Source organism: Cydia strobilella, chromosome 19 (assembly GCF_947568885.1).
Source record: "Cydia strobilella chromosome 19, ilCydStro3.1, whole genome shotgun sequence".
Lineage (NCBI taxonomy): Eukaryota > Metazoa > Arthropoda > Insecta > Lepidoptera > Tortricidae > Cydia > Cydia strobilella.
The window spans coordinates 809,636-827,778 of NC_086059.1; the positions used below are offsets into that span (position 1 = coordinate 809,636).

General features: G+C 41.1%; 2 protein-coding genes across 2 annotated transcripts; one reads left to right on the forward strand and one right to left on the reverse strand.

Moving 5' to 3' along the window:
- The first annotated feature begins 942 nt into the window (after window positions 1–942).
- On the forward strand, window positions 943–5,569 carry LOC134750050 (clavesin-1-like). Its single transcript, XM_063685138.1, has 6 exons — window positions 943–1,086; window positions 1,455–1,608; window positions 2,789–2,893; window positions 3,094–3,241; window positions 3,894–4,110; window positions 5,415–5,569. Exons 1-6 carry the CDS (start codon window positions 948–950, stop codon window positions 5,567–5,569), a joined length of 918 nt encoding a protein of 305 aa, XP_063541208.1. The 5' UTR covers window positions 943–947.
- A 2,152-nt stretch (window positions 5,570–7,721) lies between these two features.
- On the reverse strand, window positions 7,722–12,733 carry LOC134750060 (large ribosomal subunit protein P2). Its single transcript, XM_063685149.1, has 5 exons — window positions 12,597–12,733; window positions 11,719–11,891; window positions 11,018–11,110; window positions 9,975–10,058; window positions 7,722–7,808 (listed from the first exon to the last, which is right to left on the reverse strand). Exons 2-4 carry the CDS (start codon window positions 11,888–11,890, stop codon window positions 9,988–9,990), a joined length of 336 nt encoding a protein of 111 aa, XP_063541219.1. The 5' UTR covers window position 11,891; window positions 12,597–12,733; the 3' UTR covers window positions 7,722–7,808; window positions 9,975–9,987.
- Window positions 12,734–18,143: the final 5,410 nt, after the last annotated feature.

Here is an 18,143-nt window from a genome sequence, read left to right on the forward strand (position 1 = left end):
CCTTGACAAACTATATCTCAGAATGAGATTATCTGATTAATAAATATAATAATACATAAAAGTACCTATTAGTAAAGTAAAGACTTTATTTAGATATCATTTTGATGTCAAAATGTAAATTTGAATTAGCATCCAGGTGTAGATATCTGAACGTTTAAAAAAAATTAACAAAGAACGGAGGATAAGTACAATGAGGGCTAACGCGTATGAATTCGCCGCTAGGGGCGCTAGTGTAGATGGTGGTCTTTTCCATAGTTCGAAATGTCAAATGTCACTTGTCACTTCAATGACTGACAGCTGTTCTTTAGTCTTTTGGACCACCATCAACAGAGTCGCCAATTAAAAAACCGACATTGGCAAATTCACCCCGTGCAAAATTGCGGGAAGTAAAAGCCAGATAGGATAATAAAAATAAAAAAAACAGAGGCGCCAACTGGTGAGCAAAAAAACGATAGCCCTCATTGGGGTCATTCCTGGTGAACCACCTTAAGGGCAAAAATCGTTTACGTCTTGCAGACGGTCAGACGATATCATAAGTGATGACAATAGCATGGCACTCAAAAATGTGGGTGTTGAAATAAAAAGGTTAACTCGGGTAAAGTTAATTGTCGTACATGGTCTTTGTGACGGCCGGCATTTGCAAACTAAGATACGGAATCCAAAATGCATCCTAATTGGTTATCTTTATGGGGAGGCGAAGCTTAGCCTAAACAACTACATCTAATAAACTGTCCTTACTACCTATTGTTTGTCTTATTACCCGTTTTTACCCTTTTCATTAGTAACAAAGAATCCTAAATGCATCGTTATTGGTTATATCTATGGGAGGCGGAGTTTAGTTCGCTCGTAAAAATCGAGGTAAAAATTTTCTGAAGTGGTTCACCGGGAATGTCCCCGATTGTTCCTAAAATAACTGTTCAGACCTTACTTTTTCAACAGATAGCAACATGTCTTCGCCGGTAGTAGTCAAGCAGCTTCCTTTAGTGGAGGAGTACACCAAGAAGGCCGGAGTCACTCCTGAGGATGTAGCCAAGCTGCGGGCCTGGCTGGCCACCCAACCCCACCTGCCAGGCGACCTCATTACAGGTACAAACCATTTTCAATAGGCAGCAACATGTCTTCATCAGTGGTAGTGAAGCTCCCTTAGGAGGAGTACGCCAAGAAGACCGCAGTCACTCCTGAGGATGTGGCCAAGCTCCGTAGCTGGCCACCCAGCCTCACCTGCCAGACCTCAGGTAGGGTTGCCATATGGGAATATTTTCCCTGATATGTCAGGATTATTGGTTCTTTGTCAGGATTGCGGGGGAACTTGGCCAGTGTCAGGGTTTTTTAGCAACCTCAGTTAACAACCACAAGCTAATAATTACTCATGAAATAAAACTATTAATTTCTATTACTAAAACTATTCTTTAGGTACAGAACAGTTACTGAAGTCATTTACCTATATTTCGCAGACCTAGAACTGGTGCTCGTGTACCACTACTGCCAACGCAGCGCCGAGGTCTCCAAACAGGTCTTAGACCTGCACTTCACTCTCAGGACCCTCTTCGAGAACTTGTTCAAGGACCTGTTAGTAAACGAGAAGATCTTCGCCTCTCTTTCTGTCTCGTAAGTTATAGAGTAGATTAGATTAATTTATTTCTTATTGGGAATTACGTGATATTTAACAATGTCACAATGTATCTAAATAACATGAACTCACAAAAAGATCGTCAAATTGTAAAAAATAATAATTCATATACTTATAGTTTGTCAAAGGACTGTCTCATTTCAAACATAGACAGAGAGAATCATGCTAGTACATAGTCATCATACTATAGGGAGCGTGCATAAACTGTAGGGGGCAGCACAGGAGACGTCAGATTTTTGGCGCGAGGCGTAAATGTGTAGTTTATGCTTCCAAAGTAGCCAACAAGATGGCAGCACTTGCTTTGGCGTGAAGTGTCAATGTACATGTGATGTACATGTTTATGGTTCCGATTCAGGCTACAAGATGGCAGACCCTCCAACGCGCACGGTCCCTATCTTTGTAGTAGAGGGAGTAGTAAGTAGTGTCTTACACTATAGTACTGGCACCCAAAATAAAAGGATGAGTACCTATATTTTTTTTGTTCTTATTTACTGACAATTTGGTTTGACCAACTATATGTGTACAGTCAGCATTAATAGTATTAAACATATTAATAACGGGTCACTCACGTATTTTAAGTCGAAAACGCTCGACATGTTTCACTCCGTACCGAGTAGATCATCAGGAGCTTGCGTCGACGGTGACGGACCGGCGCAGACTGCGGGCCGCAGCCCTCCGCGCCCGATGACTCGGCGCGGGCGCCGGTGGCGGCAGGGGGGGCGAGAAACTACCCTCGTTTACATGTCGTCGTTAATATGTTTAATATGTCTGTGTCTCACGGAAGTTTTGTTATTAAAATAGCATTAATAGAGTAGAGTTAGACCAAGATAAGTCTGCAGCGATTACGAGATCCCAGACTGTGCAAGCGTTATTTTAAACGTCAAAGTTCTATGAAATTATGACGTATAAATAACACTTGCACAGTCTGTGCTGTTAGTTTTAAAATGAGAACGAAACTCCCTTTGTATGGGAAGGTGAAATCCGGCCGAGCTTGCGTGGGTGGGACTCTTATGACCCAGGTAGCATTTATACGTCATTATGACGTCCGTTACGTTATTATGACGTAATTGTGACGTCGCTGACGTCACTGCTACCTGGGGAGGGTTATCTGTGAATCGACGGAAATTGTTTCCTCTCATGGGTCTGTCTGTATTCCAGCGTGGTGTTGCCTTTGAAAGCACGTGCTCACGACGGCTCAGCAATCCTCTACTGTAGCGTCATCAATCCAGACGCCAGGAAGTACGTCTTCATTGATGCACTTAGGTATGATTCCCACTTGAATTCCATTAAAATCTCATTATCTCGATAGCCTTTTGTTTCAATCTACATATTCGGCTTGACTCCTTGGCAATTCCTTGCCATGGAAATGAATTAGAGATTCACTTACCCGTTTTCCCGTTTTTACCCTTTGGGTACGGAACCCTAAATAATTATCTTATGAAGAAGGTATTCCATGGTTCCAGAGTGGCGCTAATGTTGTTAGAGCTGTGGCAAGAGGAGGAGGGCACGTGGCCCGGGCTGCAGGTCATCTTCGACATGAGGACATTCAGTCTGCAGCATCTGGCGAAGATGGACCTGCATACTGTGCAGCAGTTCATGTATTATCTCCAGGTTCGAAATATTTGCTGATTATCATTTGAACAATTGTTTTTTTGAAATAAAACTATGAAAACGGATTATATCGCGTATATTGAATTTATAATACATCCAATTGTTTTTTTATTAAAACGTCAGTGTATCAAACTTTAATGGCTATTAAAGTTCTGATACACTCATCCCATCGCCCAGCGCTGGACCAGAGAGATGGCCATGCGATGGTTGAGAGCACGCACTATTTATAGAATGGGTGACGTGTAGATGCGATCGCGCCACCTTAAATGTGCGGACGAAAAACCGACAGCGCGGCCATCCCGCCACGCCATAAGCCATCCGACACCACTACCCTCTCTACACGCTGCCTATTTTAGTAGGCCAGTATGATGGTCCATCGTGTAGAGGAGCCATAAGGTAAAATTTCCTGGTAAGCGCCGCGTTGCTGCAGAAACTGACAGTTATCCAGAAAATTCACACTGAAGTCAACTTTAATTGTTGAAGATGTCAACATTTTTAGCTCTGACGGACAGCGACAAGAAGTAAAAAGTTTGTTTTATTTGGACTTGAGGACTTATGTGCCTCTCGACATCCGCATTCGCACCCGCGGATGTCAAAAAATCGGCATCCGCAACATCCCTGGTTCACCAAACATGTATTATTGTGTCCCCAGGAAGCCATGTTAGTCCGCGTCACCGGGATCCACTACATGAACGCGCCAGCCTTCATGGACCGGATCCTGATGCTCATCAAGCCCTTCATGAAGAAAAGCCTCATGGACGTACTGTTCATACATCAGACTGGTTCTGGGACCCTGGAGAAGCATGTTCCGGTAGAGGGGCTGCCTGAGGAAGCGGGGGGAGAGTTTATATCTGTTATGAAGGCTAGTGGTAAGTTTGGTGCACTTTTTGTGATGGGGAAAAATGAACTCGCGACAGATTTCGCGACAGGTCACGTGATCGACAAATTGAAAATTCGTAAGACGGACACGTGACCTGATCGAAATTATGGATGGAAGTTGATTTTTCCGAGAGATAAACTTTTTATTAATGTTAAATAAATGTAATGTTTAAATCCGCGTAGCACAGAGAGCCATGGAGCGCGCCATGCTCGGTATCAAGCTTCAAGATCGAGTAAGGAATGTCGAGATCCGTCGACGCACCAAGGTGCAAGACGTTGGTTTCGCCATTACGAAACTAAAATGGAGTTGGGCGGGACATGTTGCTAGGCAGAGTGATGGCAGGTGGACTAAAATGTTAACGGAATGGTGGCCGCTTTCGAATGAAAGAAGCCCCTGGCGTCCATCGGCTCGTTGGTTGGACGACATCCGGAAGATTGCGGGTCACTTCTGGATGAGATTAGCTCAGGACCGGGACAAGTGGCGTACGAAGAGAGGCCTATGCTCAGCAGTGGGCGATAAAGGGCTGATATGATGATGATGATGAATGTTTAATGTAATATAAATTGTTATGTTTGTGTACGATATATGCGCTATCGTACACAAAATTATTCCCTAACCATTCCAAAATATCAATCACTTCAACAATATTCATTGATATTTTGGAATGGTTAGGGAATAATTTTGCCAGTTTTTGCCCAACCGCGGCGAAATGTTCGGCGGAATTAAGTATTCGTATTCGGCAAAGTTCATATTCGGCCCATCTCTTCTAAAAATGGTTTTGACGTGATAACGTCTTATAAATCGATGAACACCGGTAACATGCATCTCCATGGTAACGTTGTGGACAGATCTCCATGGTAACGTTACGGCCTTTCATCAATCTTTCGCGAATCAAGCGAATCGCGGCGCGAAGCCGCGGGCGCGAGTGTGGAGCGGGAGCGGGCGTCGGTGATCTGCGAAATCGACTCCACACTAGCGTTCGCATCTTCGCGCATGAGTGTGGAGGGCCTTTTATGACGTGACACACACAATTATCGTCCGTAAACAGAGTTTACAGACAACCATCTTTTTTTTGTTTTGGAAGTTAACCATATCATTCAACAATAGTAAAGCCCGCTCCAGACTACGCGAACGCGAATGTGCAGTCGATTTCGCTGATTAGCGAACTAGACTCCACACTCGCGTTCGCGGCTTCGCGCACGAGTGTGGAGGGACCTTAAGATAATATTTAATTCCGTGTATTTTTTTAGTTACTAGCAATCACAATTGATGCATATTTTAAATATCTTTCAGCAAACTTAAAAGAGCGCCTAAAACTAAACCAAGAGTTCTTCGAACAGAGGAACAAAAGGAGAGTTGTAGAGGCGCTCCGCCCCGGCCGACCTAAAACCATCACCGACATCTTCGGGGGCATCGAGGGGTCCTTCAAGAAACTCTACATCGACTAGTTTGTAGTCGTAGCATGAGCTGCGTTCTCGGTGTAATCTGAGTGCGAACAAAATGAGAAGACTGACCAGTAGGCCTAGCACAGGAACAACAGTATCTCGGCCGCGAGATAGACTACCGCGATATTTTTGCTAAAATCGTTTTTTCCAGATCGCGATTTCTGCCAGTCGCAATTTTTACCATTTTATTTTTCTCAATAGCTTCCTTTCCCAAAAGCATTTCTAACCATTCGCATATTTTCCCATTTTTATTTATTTTCCAGTAGCTTATTGTTTACGTTTTCTAACCATTCGCACATGTTATAATAATATACTCCGCCTGGTACTCTCTTCCGAGACTCGCGAACCACGTGACTGACTTAACAGCACGATGACGTAGGCTTGTGTCAGTCACGTGGTTCGCGAGTCTCGGAAGAGAGTCATCATCACATATTTAAGAGTTATACTCTTGTCGGTGGAGCGATTTCCATAAGTGTCGGTCCTCTGCCTTCTCCTTGACAGCCTGATACGACACGACGTTGAGTTTTTCCTTTACTTGATCTATGTATGTTCTCCTTGGTCTGCCCCTCCGCCTCCTTGCCTCAACTCTCCCTTCAATTATGTTCTTGATAAATTCGTCGTGTCGTAGCAGGTGTCCAAGCATCTTTGTTCTTCTATTTTCTATGGTTCTCAACAAACTCCTCTTCTCTCCTACCATGCGTAAAACCTCTTCATTTGTTTTCTTCTCCGTCCAACTGACCTTTGCCATTCGGCGCCAGCACCACATCTCAAAAGCCTCCAGCCTTTCCCTATCACGTTGCCTCATTGTCCACGTTTCGCTTCCGTATAGTGCTATGCTCGGAAGAGAGTACCTTGTTATTATTATACCATGCCATTCGCATAATTTCTCACTATATATTCCATTTGTTTACAATCACGGAAGACAGAAATATATAGGTGCGACGACGAGCGAAGCGAGGAGTGTGTTAGGTGAACTGCGAGCAAAACTCAGTCCGCAAGACTTATTTTATTGTACGATACTGATTTACAAAAATACGTTGTTTTAGTTAATGTCTTGTTGCACTGCAAGTTGAACAAACACATGTTTCAAATAGGAAAGATACAAGATCCGACATGCAGGTTCTGCCAGGAGTCAGAGGAGACTGCAATGCACATTCTCTGTTCCCGTGGACCACTAATGTCAAAAAGAAGTATCCACTTAGGGCGGCACATACTGCAACCCTATGAGGTACAGAACATTACGGCCCAAAGAATCTGGAATTTTCTGGATTCAACGGGCATTAGTAATGAGCTTTAAAGGGCCGTCACAATAGATCACCGTTTGGTCGACGTGACACTCAAAGGCCCACAACGCCCCAATAATAATAATAGTGTCTTGTATATATAAATATATATGTAAATTATGCGAATGGTTATAAAACGTAACAAGAAAATAAGCAACTGGAAAATATGTGAATGGTTAGAAATGCTTTGGGGAAAGGAAGCTATTGAGAAATAATTAAATGGTAAACATTGCGACTGGCAAAAATCGCGATCTGGAAAAAACGATTTTGGCAAAAATATCGCCATACTCATTAATTAAAGAGGGGCGAGATACTGCCGCGTCAATCATGTGCTAGCCTGGCAGTACGTCGGTTAAATATTAAATAAAATTAAATTCCCAAAAAAAAAAAGAATTTGACACAATTAGCAAAGATAGATATAACTCCGTAATAGATAAATACAGTCTAAGGAAAAAACGTGCCTCGAAAATCAAGAAAATTTGATTCTCGATCAGAGGGCGTTACTAGCTTTGGCCTACTGTCGTATAGATGGCGTTGACGGTTTCGTTTGTTATTTAACAATTTAAACGCGTATCAGTGAAAGAACATGGGTCAAAATCATAAACATAATTAATGCAAATAAAAAAAATCATTTATCCATATATAAATACATTTTATCGTATTTTTATAAATCTTCATTTTTAGTTTTAAGGTGTGTCGATAGATGGCAGTGAATTTACTGTGGTTACAAAATCTACTATGACAGTACCGCTCTATCTTATTATATCCTCTTTGCAATTAGGGATTGAGAGGAAAACCTATGCTGTAAAATATTTCGATGGGCCAACTCCATTCGCATACAGGTAACACTTTATGAAAATAAAACAAAAAGGTGTTTTGCAAGATATATTTCATAGAAACATACTCGCAGTCAAGTTACGCTTACACCATACTTGGAATAACGACCGCGTGTGCCGCATCTGCAAACAAATAAAAAACAACCTTAAACTCCTGTCAATAGAGCCTTTTTTATTAGGGTTTCGTACCCAAATGGTAAAAACGGGACCCTATTACTAAGACTCCAACATAGTATAAACAGGGCAAAGCATGTTATCTGCATACAACGCACCGCGAGTGACTTGTATGTGTGCGCCAGAGTATCTATGCGTCGCCGCACGCACACTCAAACAAAATCTCGCGACCAGTTTCTCAGTGCGCCAGTAGAGATTTTGTATAGATATCTATGGGTATGGATAGGTCTTCAAAAATTATATTGAGGTTTCTAATATCATTTGTTTCTAAACTGAATAGTTTGCGCGAGAGACACTTCCAAAGTGGTAAAATGTGTGTCCCGTCCCCCCCTGTAACTTCTAAAATAAGAGAATAATATAACTAAAAAAAATATATGATGTACATTTCCATGCAAACTTCCACCGAAAATTGGTTTGAACGAGATCTAGTAAGTAGTTTTTTTTAATACGTCATAAATCGTAAACCGCAATTTACCTTTCATTCAATCAACTCGAATATAAAAAAAAAGAACGGAACCCTCGGTGCGCGAGTCCGACTCGCACTTGGCCGGTTTTTTTATAATAGACAAGTCTGGATAATTGTGAATTGATTTTTAACAAGCAGAAACTTCTGCGAACGATGCTATCAAGCTTAGAATAAATTTAAAAGTGGAAAAATGGGGCATTTTCTATGAAAAGGGACCTTATTGTCAATGGCGCTTACGCCGCACAGCGTCGCGCGGCATTGTATTTATATCGGAGCATCGTTAATGTCTTAAACGCCATCGACAATAAGGTCCCTTTTTATAGAAAATACCACAAATTACTGCCTTGGGCGAGACTTGAACTCATCCAGAGCCCCAGAGAGTGGAGAGTATCCAGAGGCCGTAAGTTCAAGTCTCACACAAGGCACACATTTTTCCACTTTTAAATTTAAATGGATAATTGTAGTTTGACAATTTTTGCTAGACTTATATTGACCGGGATATAGACCGTGATTCCCTTTTGTATTATTTGTGAGCTCCCGATCACTGGATCGAGTTGCATAGTCCCAAGGTCATTTCGACAGAACGCCACTATATACCAAGATTGGTAAGAGAAGCCGTTGAAATTCACAAATACAAAAAATTTAATCGTGAAGATGGGTTTAAACTGTCAAATGTGTGGAATCCTGTGATTTGTTTGTGTAAAAAACCAGTGATATCCGAATCAAACACGCGTAGTGACACCGTGAGTGTAGTGTGTTTGGACAGACCAACGAGTGTGAACGCGACCGGACCAACAAGTGTGAATGCGACCGTTGGTAACGTTGAAAGTGAACGCAGCCGACTCGCAAGAATGAGGGTAGACAGAGCGCTGTCTACACAACTTTGACACCCACCCGCTATCTTCAGTCACCCGTGAACATGATGCATGTAACTGCGTCGAAATATCGGGAGCTCACAAATAATACAAAAGGTAATCACGGTCTATATCCCGGTCAATATAAGTCTAGTGAAACTAACCGTGAATCATTCAAAACTCTGACAATTTTTGTCCATAAATATAGAGCATTAAAGAATATTTTTAAAAGATAAAGTTTTTAAGACAGGGCTATGTTTATATGGGTGCTATCTGCATGCAAACATCATGAAGAACCTGAACTAACCACAATACAATCCATTCTAAAAGCCTGACTAGTAATATATGATCATTGTCAAGTGGGCGCTGTTATTCTCATCTCAGGGTGACAGTTCAGTATAGTATGAAAAAAATTGTTCCAGTGAAATTCCGCAACATGGCGCGTGATCATATATTTCTGGTCAGGATTTACCATTGAGTGGCAAGGTCAGATGTAAAAACGAGTGCTGGTGCCAATTTTTAGGGTTATTGGATATTTCAGTTCCAAATTTTAGATGTAACGTGACTGGTTGCCCTGAAAACCAGCGCCATGGCTAAATATCTTAGTCATCGGCATATGCTGAGTGGCATCCATTTTGGTGTTAGAATATATTAGAATAAGATGTAATAGGTCAAGTTTTATATTTTCAAATAAAGTATTTCTATTTCTACTAATTTCAGTTCCAAATTTTAGATGTAACGTGACTAGGTATTCTAGGCTATATGGCAAAATAAAATAGAAAAACTTCAACTCACCTGCAAAATGCATTTAGTCAAAGAGACCGAAGCCCATGTCCTCATCTTCTGATTCGGATTCCTCCTTCTTGGTCTCCTTCTCTTCTGCAAGGTGAAACATATAGGTTAGAGAGAGATACAAGACTTGTAGACAGGTTGTAGTAGTATAATGGCGTCAGTTTTGAGAGTAACAGCAATGTTCTTCAGTCGAAAGATGGTGTTAGGTTGAAATCATCATTTAGGTGTCCTAGTTACCTAATTTACAGTCATGTTCTGGCATTTTTTTAAATCTTAATAATTAATCTTAATAATAAATCGCACGATTTAACTAGTCATATCATATATCCTAGATTAATCTTTATTTTTCATCAGATCAATTTGATTGGCTCCATATATTTTGCTTTTTAGTAATAAGTTATTATTAGAGCATTATCTGGTTATTACGATAAAAAAATTAATAGTTCCGTACAACTCCTGTCTATAGAGATGACACTTATTTCTTTAGAGGGTTATCTGAATTAAAATAGCAAAATGAAAATATTGTCACAGTTAGACCAAGCTAAGTTGGCAGTGATTTTGATAGCCCAGATTGTGAATCTTAAAAAGTAAAATTTCTATGCAAATGCTCAGACCAAACAAATGAGTACATACTTGTACTTAAATTTATACAAGTCAAGTACAGTCCAATCCAAACATGGGGCTCATGCATTCTCGAACTTGAGCAGGCCATGTGTACAGTTAAACCAAGCTAAGTTGGCAGTGATTTTGATAGCCCCGACTGTGCAAGTGTCATTTTAGGAAACTTCCTACAAAAACGAAGTTTGACAGCGGTACAGGGTCGAATCATGATGTCCTTCTAATATATGGCACTATCCCTTTCGGCTATTTAGGGTTGTCAAAATTCAGGTCATTATCTTATCTGTGGTTGTGCAGGCATAGGGACGTCAAGTTCTGCTAACCCTAATGATTGCTCGGAGCAATGCTGAGCCAAATGGAGCCCAGTTTGCCCGAAGCTAGGAGTTTTGCACCCATGACACTACTGCTAACAAAAAGCAAACACTCACCCTTCTTCTCCGCTGCGGCGGCGGCGGCGGGCGCGGCGGCGGCGGCGGCCGGCGCGGCCGCGCCCGACGGCATCGACGACAGCTTCTCGCGGCCTGCGGGGCGGGGGACCAGTCAGTGTCGGACAAGCAACAGGTTGAGGTGAGGGGTGGAGGAGGAACTTCAGTAATGGTGTGAACATCAAGATTCTTCAGTCGAAAGATGGTATAGGATTCAATCATCATGTTGAAACAGTAATATAGTAGATGAAGAATGACATGGTGTCGAACGACCTACGAATATGGCTTCCTTTTGCTTTAAAATAAAGAATAATGCATGAAAATAATGTATTTCTGTTGCCGCTACTATTATATATATTTATAACAACTAATACTAAAAACAGAATAAAATAAATATTTAAGTGGGGCTCTCATACAACAAACGTGATTTTTTTGCGTAATGGTACGGAACCCGATTTTTTGTCAATTCAGCTTTAGAAATTTTTTTACTGGCAGAGCCATACATTTATTCATTTTTAAGTTATGCTTGTAAGGTGTACAACTGCAACAACAAAGATACAATAAACAACAAACTGAAAGTGACTTAGGTTGGTATTTCCAACCTGCCCAATTTCTTGGTCCAATGTGTTTTTGCGTCTCGCAGTTTACTTAGTGAGAGGGTGAGAATACCACCCTTAGACATGTTGGTAGTAAAAACAACTCACCAGCAGCGATCAGCTCCTCGATGCTCTTGCCAGCCAGCTCGGCAATCACTCTCTTCAGCTTCTCCGCATCAGCCTCAATGCCGACGGAGCTGAGGATCTTCTCCAGGTCCGATGCAGCCGGGTTGGCCTTGCCGCCCAGCTCGGCAAGTAAATACGCGGCCACGTAACGCATTCTGGAAGTTATTAATAAATGCTTATTTAAAAACAACCCAAAAAAGCCCCCCACAGCGTCAGTTATCCTTAAACAAGGCGACTTATTTTAAGATCCAACCCATAAACTGTCTACAAAGATGTATAAAACTAAATTAGAAACCTAAACAATTGCTGCACTAGTAGACAGACGAATATCTATAATAATTCAATGTTTTTAAGAATAATAATAACTGCATCAATAAATTCTCTGATATTTAGATTAAGGTAATATTTAAAACTTGACAATTTAAAAGCGCTTGTTGCTAGGCCTATTTGAATAAAGATTATATTGACTTTGACTATCTGCCTAACGAAGAGGTAATTCGTCGCTAGGTTTTTAGTTTGAAATTGTAAGAAATCTTCCACATTTTCTTTAACGAACCATGTAGGTACTGAATAAATATGTTTGGAGGTTATGTCAATATTAAATTTTCTACATTATGTGTATAATTCCGTGAATGTTGCGTTTAAAAATACATATTTAAATTAAATAAATGTATATGAACTGATATTAAACAAATAAAACGTGGATTTGGTTCACCAAGTACATGATACACTTGCCGCACACATGAACAATCCTAATTCATCAAACGCATTTTTAATATATTTCAACAAATTACGATTTCCACCATTAGAACACTCACTAAAATTATTATATTCACAATTATTTTGATAAAAACACTTACTTTTAAGTCGTAAAGACACGAAACGTGTTAAGCCGAAATGGTATACGTTCTCCTTGAACAAAATGTCAAGAGGAAAGAAAGATGACGGATGACGAGCTGCGTTTTGTTTTGCCGGTTTGACAGAAGGTGTATTTTTCCGACTAAAACACAGAGGTGTTTTGGTTTTGGCATGGTTTTGGGCAAGTTTCAAGTTTTGGCCACGAATTTTGAACTTGCGATTGTATTTTATTTGTGTGCCATAAATAAAATACTTTATTGCTGTAATAATAAAATATAGTGCTCTAATTTTAATAATCTTCAAGCTCTACGAGGTATGGAAGGGTCAAGGGATAAATAAAATAAAAGTCAATCAATGCCTTAAATCCCTTATTTTGTTATAAATAACAATAAACAAAAATTATTTAAAATTAATCGACTACCCCAATTTCTTTAAAGTACTTATTCTTATTATTCAATTTGTTGACATTCTTTATGGTTATATGTAGGTGCAGGAATGGCCTTATCTTGGTTAGACATCGTGGGTGTTTGGGCGATGAGCTTGATTAAAACACTATGTGATCAACTAGCACTTTAATTTACAGGGTAACAACCAATAAATCACCAAATGTGACGCCCCATGGCTAAAGGTACCCTTTTCATGTGGGACGCCACAAATATTTACTAAATTCACACTCGTTATCAATTTAGGCAATAACTTAACAATAAATCAACATATATCCACTAAATTCACACTCGTTATCAATCCAGGCAAGAACTTAACTAAATTAGGACGTATAATGCAACTATTAGCGATTCGTCGAGGACGTGGTGCCCGTGCGACCGTTGTTTTTCTTATTATTCAACTTGATCAGCGTTACGTCATAACGGTCGCGCGGCTACCATCGATACGACGCTTCGCTAGAGCGAACCTACTACAACAGGCGAGCTAGTTCGCTCTTGATCAAATAGATGGCGCCACGTTGGGCGCCGTTACCTCACTACAATCGATAGAACAATCAGCTAGCGAATTCACTACGTAATCGGAGTAACTTCGATCTTATTTGGGTAGATGGCGCTACTGCTAAGCGCCGTCACGGCCAAACTGACTGTCGACCGTCCTCGGGCGATATTCTGCGAGTGGTCCTGCAACAAACCAACAACTGACCTATCTATCCGCTCGTCCAACCTGACAAGCTTATATAAGCAAACACGGTAAAAACCTTTATTCAATATCCTCTCTCCTTTTTTTTATCGTTATGCTCTTGTTGTCTTGGACCGGACGAGTGTGTCCCTTCGATCAGCGATAACTTTGTGAAAAGCAGGGCCTGACCCGGACGACACTGTCCCTTCGACCAATCAACCCACAAGCAACATATTCAGAATAGAGAAGTGCATCCCTTCAACCAAAGACCCTTTGGCCCGGACGACACTCTCTAGCAACCATCACATCTAAAAGTCTGGACCGGACGAGTGCATCGCTAACCAGACTCTGGCGTCGAAAGCACTGTCCTTTCGACCAACTTTGCAGCATCATTATAACCATATATAAAACAAATTACATGGAAATAATTATATGTATAGTAGCTAAAACTACAGAGTATCTTGTTCAGCATGGACTTCAACTTCACACTGTACTTCCATCGTCTCAGGATCGGAACATACACTATCGGTATCGGAACCTGCAGTAACTGTTTCAGATCGACTTACAGATATGGTGTCTGAACATGCAATTAAAGTGTCACAACTATTTCTAGATATTCTATCATCATTACTGTCTAATTCTAAACTATCTTCGACATTTATTGACGCCGTCACGGTCTCCTCTTCATTTAATAAACTAGTTGAAATCTCAAGTAAACCTTCGTGCCCTGGGGGTACTGCGCGCAAATTTTCATGAGCATATTTAAATATACGATTGGGATTATTTAAGCTCTTTAGCTCATACCTATCATTATCAAGAACTGCGGTTATAAGATACGGACCTTTAAATTTTCTAGCTAATTTTGTTTGACTGCGTTCACTACTTTTTATAAATACGAACTCTCCTTTAGAAAACGGTTTGATGATCGCACGACCGCGATTAAAACGTTCGATTTCTGATGTCGCAGCTCTGTTAATGTTATTTAAAGCATCCTCTCTGATAACATTAAGGTCCAACCGTGTGTGAGAATTTGTTGGAACAGGGTCTATACTCGATATTCCTAATGATTGAGCCTGAATCCCGAACATCAGTTCCGTGGGGGTATATTTAGTTACAGCAGACCTAGTGCTATTTATCGCGAGCTGTACATTCCCTAATTCGTCACGCCAGGTTTTATTTGCATCGTTTTCTATAATTGTGAGCAGGCTTTTTAAGGTTCGCATCACGCGCTCGACCTGACCATTAGCCCTACTGGATCCCGTCGCAATAAAGTGAAGCTCAATATTGTTCTTAGAACAATAGGTTTTAAATTCCGAGCTAACATAACAACTGCCTTGATCTGCTATCAGGCGTTTCGGGGCCCCAAAAAGGGAAACAGCCCTGTCAAGCGCTTTGACAGCACTATTTGCATCGAGAGATGTAGTGTGCTCAAGAAGCACGTACTTAGTAAACGCGTCAATTATAACCGAACAGTATTCCTTCCGGTCACTCTTCCCACTCAACTTTCCAGTAAAGTCCACATGAACAGTGTGCCAAGGCACCGGGATTTTTGGTATCGGATGTAGTTGAATAGGTTGAGCACCGGAAATACCTTTTGATGACTTGCAAACTATACAAGAGTCAATAAATTTGCGTACGCATTTTGACATTTGGGGAAACCATTCGTATAATTTGTCTAGGGTCTTATCTTTGCCTAAATGTTGTATTTCATTGTGAATATGATTTATCAGTGTCCAAATCAGGGAACGTGGAACTACTGGCAACCACGAGACGATTTTATTTCGCACTACTTTTCTGTAAAGTATTCCATCCCGGACGTCATATGTATGTGCTACAGTTTCAGGTAGCTGGTCGTTATTGAATTTTGTGATCAAATCCTGAACTTCACTGTCCCGTTTCTGCTCAACCGATAACCAACCCTGATGAAGTTCAACAAATTGAACCGATTTAGTTTCTGCTTTAGCACAACTTGAAGCATCTACTAAGGGTGTCAAATTTCGAGAGAAGTAGTCGGCGTGCTCCATTCCACGGCCTTCACGGTAAATGATATCAAAGTCGTACGCCTGTAAATAAGCCCACCAACGATGAACACGTGGCGTAAGGTCGACCTTGGATTTTGACGCTTTAAGGGAATTGCAGTCAGTATATACCTGAAACCGGCGACCATAAAGGTAATGGCGGAAGTGTTCTACTGCGCGTACTACTGCAAGAGTTTCTAACTCGTACGAATGATACCGCGATTCAACTTCTGACGTACGTCTGCTGAAATACTCTACGACGTGAGGTAAATTATCTTTCCTTTGAATAAGGATCGCGCCATAACCCTCAGAACTCGCATCAGTGTGGAGTTCCACAGGCAAATCAGGATTGAAAATTGTCAAAACTGGCTCAGATGTTAAAATACTAACAATCGAATCACGAATCTTTTCGTGTTGTGAGGTCCATTGAATAGGTCCTTTCAATTTTGTCAAAGGGTACAGTGGACCGGCCAAATGAGAGAAGTTTGGAATGAATTTGCGGAAGTAAGAGGCAAGCCCCAGGAACTGTCTCACCTGTGTTGCCGTTTTGGGTTGGGGGGAGTCTATCAGAGCTTGGATTTTTCGTGCGTTCGGTCTGACCTTGCCAGATTGAATAGAATAACCTAGGTAATTAACGTTTTGTTTCATAAAGTGACATTTTCGCAAGTTGAACGAAAACCCAGCCTGAGAGAGTGCTGCTAAAACATCGTCAAGGCGCTGTAATCCCTCGGTTACAGAAGTTGAGTGACACAGAACGTCGTCCATGTATATCAGAGGTCTGTCCTTAAGGTGTTGTAATGCCTTCGTAATACACCTCTGAAACACAGAAGGTGCATTGCGCAAACCAAACGGCATGGCAAGGTATTCATATTGGCCCTCAGATGTTACGAAGGCCGTTTTTTCTATAGATTCAGGATGAATTGGAATTTGGTGGAATCCTGATGCCATGTCCAAGGATGAGAAATACTTGGAACCTGACAGATGGTCAATTTGTTCCTCAATACGAGGCAGCGGGTAATGTTCTGGACGTGTGTTGGCATTGAGCCCGCGATAATCTACACAAAGCCTATCTGAATCGTCCTTTTTCTTTACTAGTAGTATTGGGCTGGCAAAAGGTGAAGTGCTTTCCCTAATCACCCCAGATTCTAAAAGCTGCTCAACCTTTTCCCGAACTATTTGCTTTTCAATTGGTGCTAATCTATAAGGACGCCGTTTTACAATTTTGCTCTCGTCAATTAAGTCTATTTTGAGTTCTCCCGTTGTGACACGATTATTAGGTACACCATCAGTAAAATGTTCAGCATATTTATTGAGCACTTTTAGAAGAGCATCTTTATCTTCCCCTTGTAAATCAGTATCGACATCTGTAATTGCCTTTTTGGTAGATAGATCGCATAAATTTGCCCTTTTTTTGTAGTTAAATATTAATATATCATCGTCTACATAAACGCTAATTCCTTGCTTTAAAATATCCCTACCAATTATAACCGGCATTGATAAAACGTTATCAGGCACAACATGAAATAACAGCGTCGCAGCAACTTTACCAATTACAACCTTACTGAGGATCTGAGACATACATCTTACTTCATCTTCTCCTATACCGCTAAGATATACTAAATCATCGCACGCAGTACCCGGGAAAAACTTACAATAGCTTTCTCTTACAAGACAACAAGCTGACCCGCTATCAAATAAAAAGGAGACACGCTCACCGGAAGATGTATCCAAGGTTCCCCTCGAGGATCGATGCTCACACAGGTTGACAGTTTTGACCACGGCCGCTTTACTGCTGCTTCTGTCTGGACACGCAGGAGCCAAGTGCCCAGGTTTGCCGCATGAGTAACAGGATACAGCAGGTGCTTTGTCAACTTGACGCGTCGATTTCACAGAATCCTGTGACTTAGATGTTCCAGGCGCGGAGTCTTCTTGTCGTCGTTTCCTACAATCAGCTTGTCGATGCCCTGCTAGGCCACAATAATGACATTTACCAGTAAATTTATCATTGGCAGTGCGAGGGCGTTTTATTTCTGGTTCCAGCTTATCGGTTCCTTCATGTCGTCGCTTTAGAGATATTCCACCGAGTATTCTAAAAAGTTGGGCTCTGGTTGTGATCGTATGAGCATTTAATTCACGACGTATGAGGCTATCTTTTTGGCATAACAACGAAATCACGAAGCCAGTTATTATTTCTTCAAGCATTTCTAATTTGGGGATGCGGTCAATCAAATTCCACAAACGCATAGCTGCTTCAGATGCCGTTTCTTTGGCACCAATTTCAAAACGCAATATATCATCAAAATGATCTTGATATAATTTTGGTTTAGAGAATCTGGCGATCAACGTTTGCTTCACAATATCCCATGTCAATTCATTGAGGTTTAGCTTAGTAAGACATGTGGATGCACG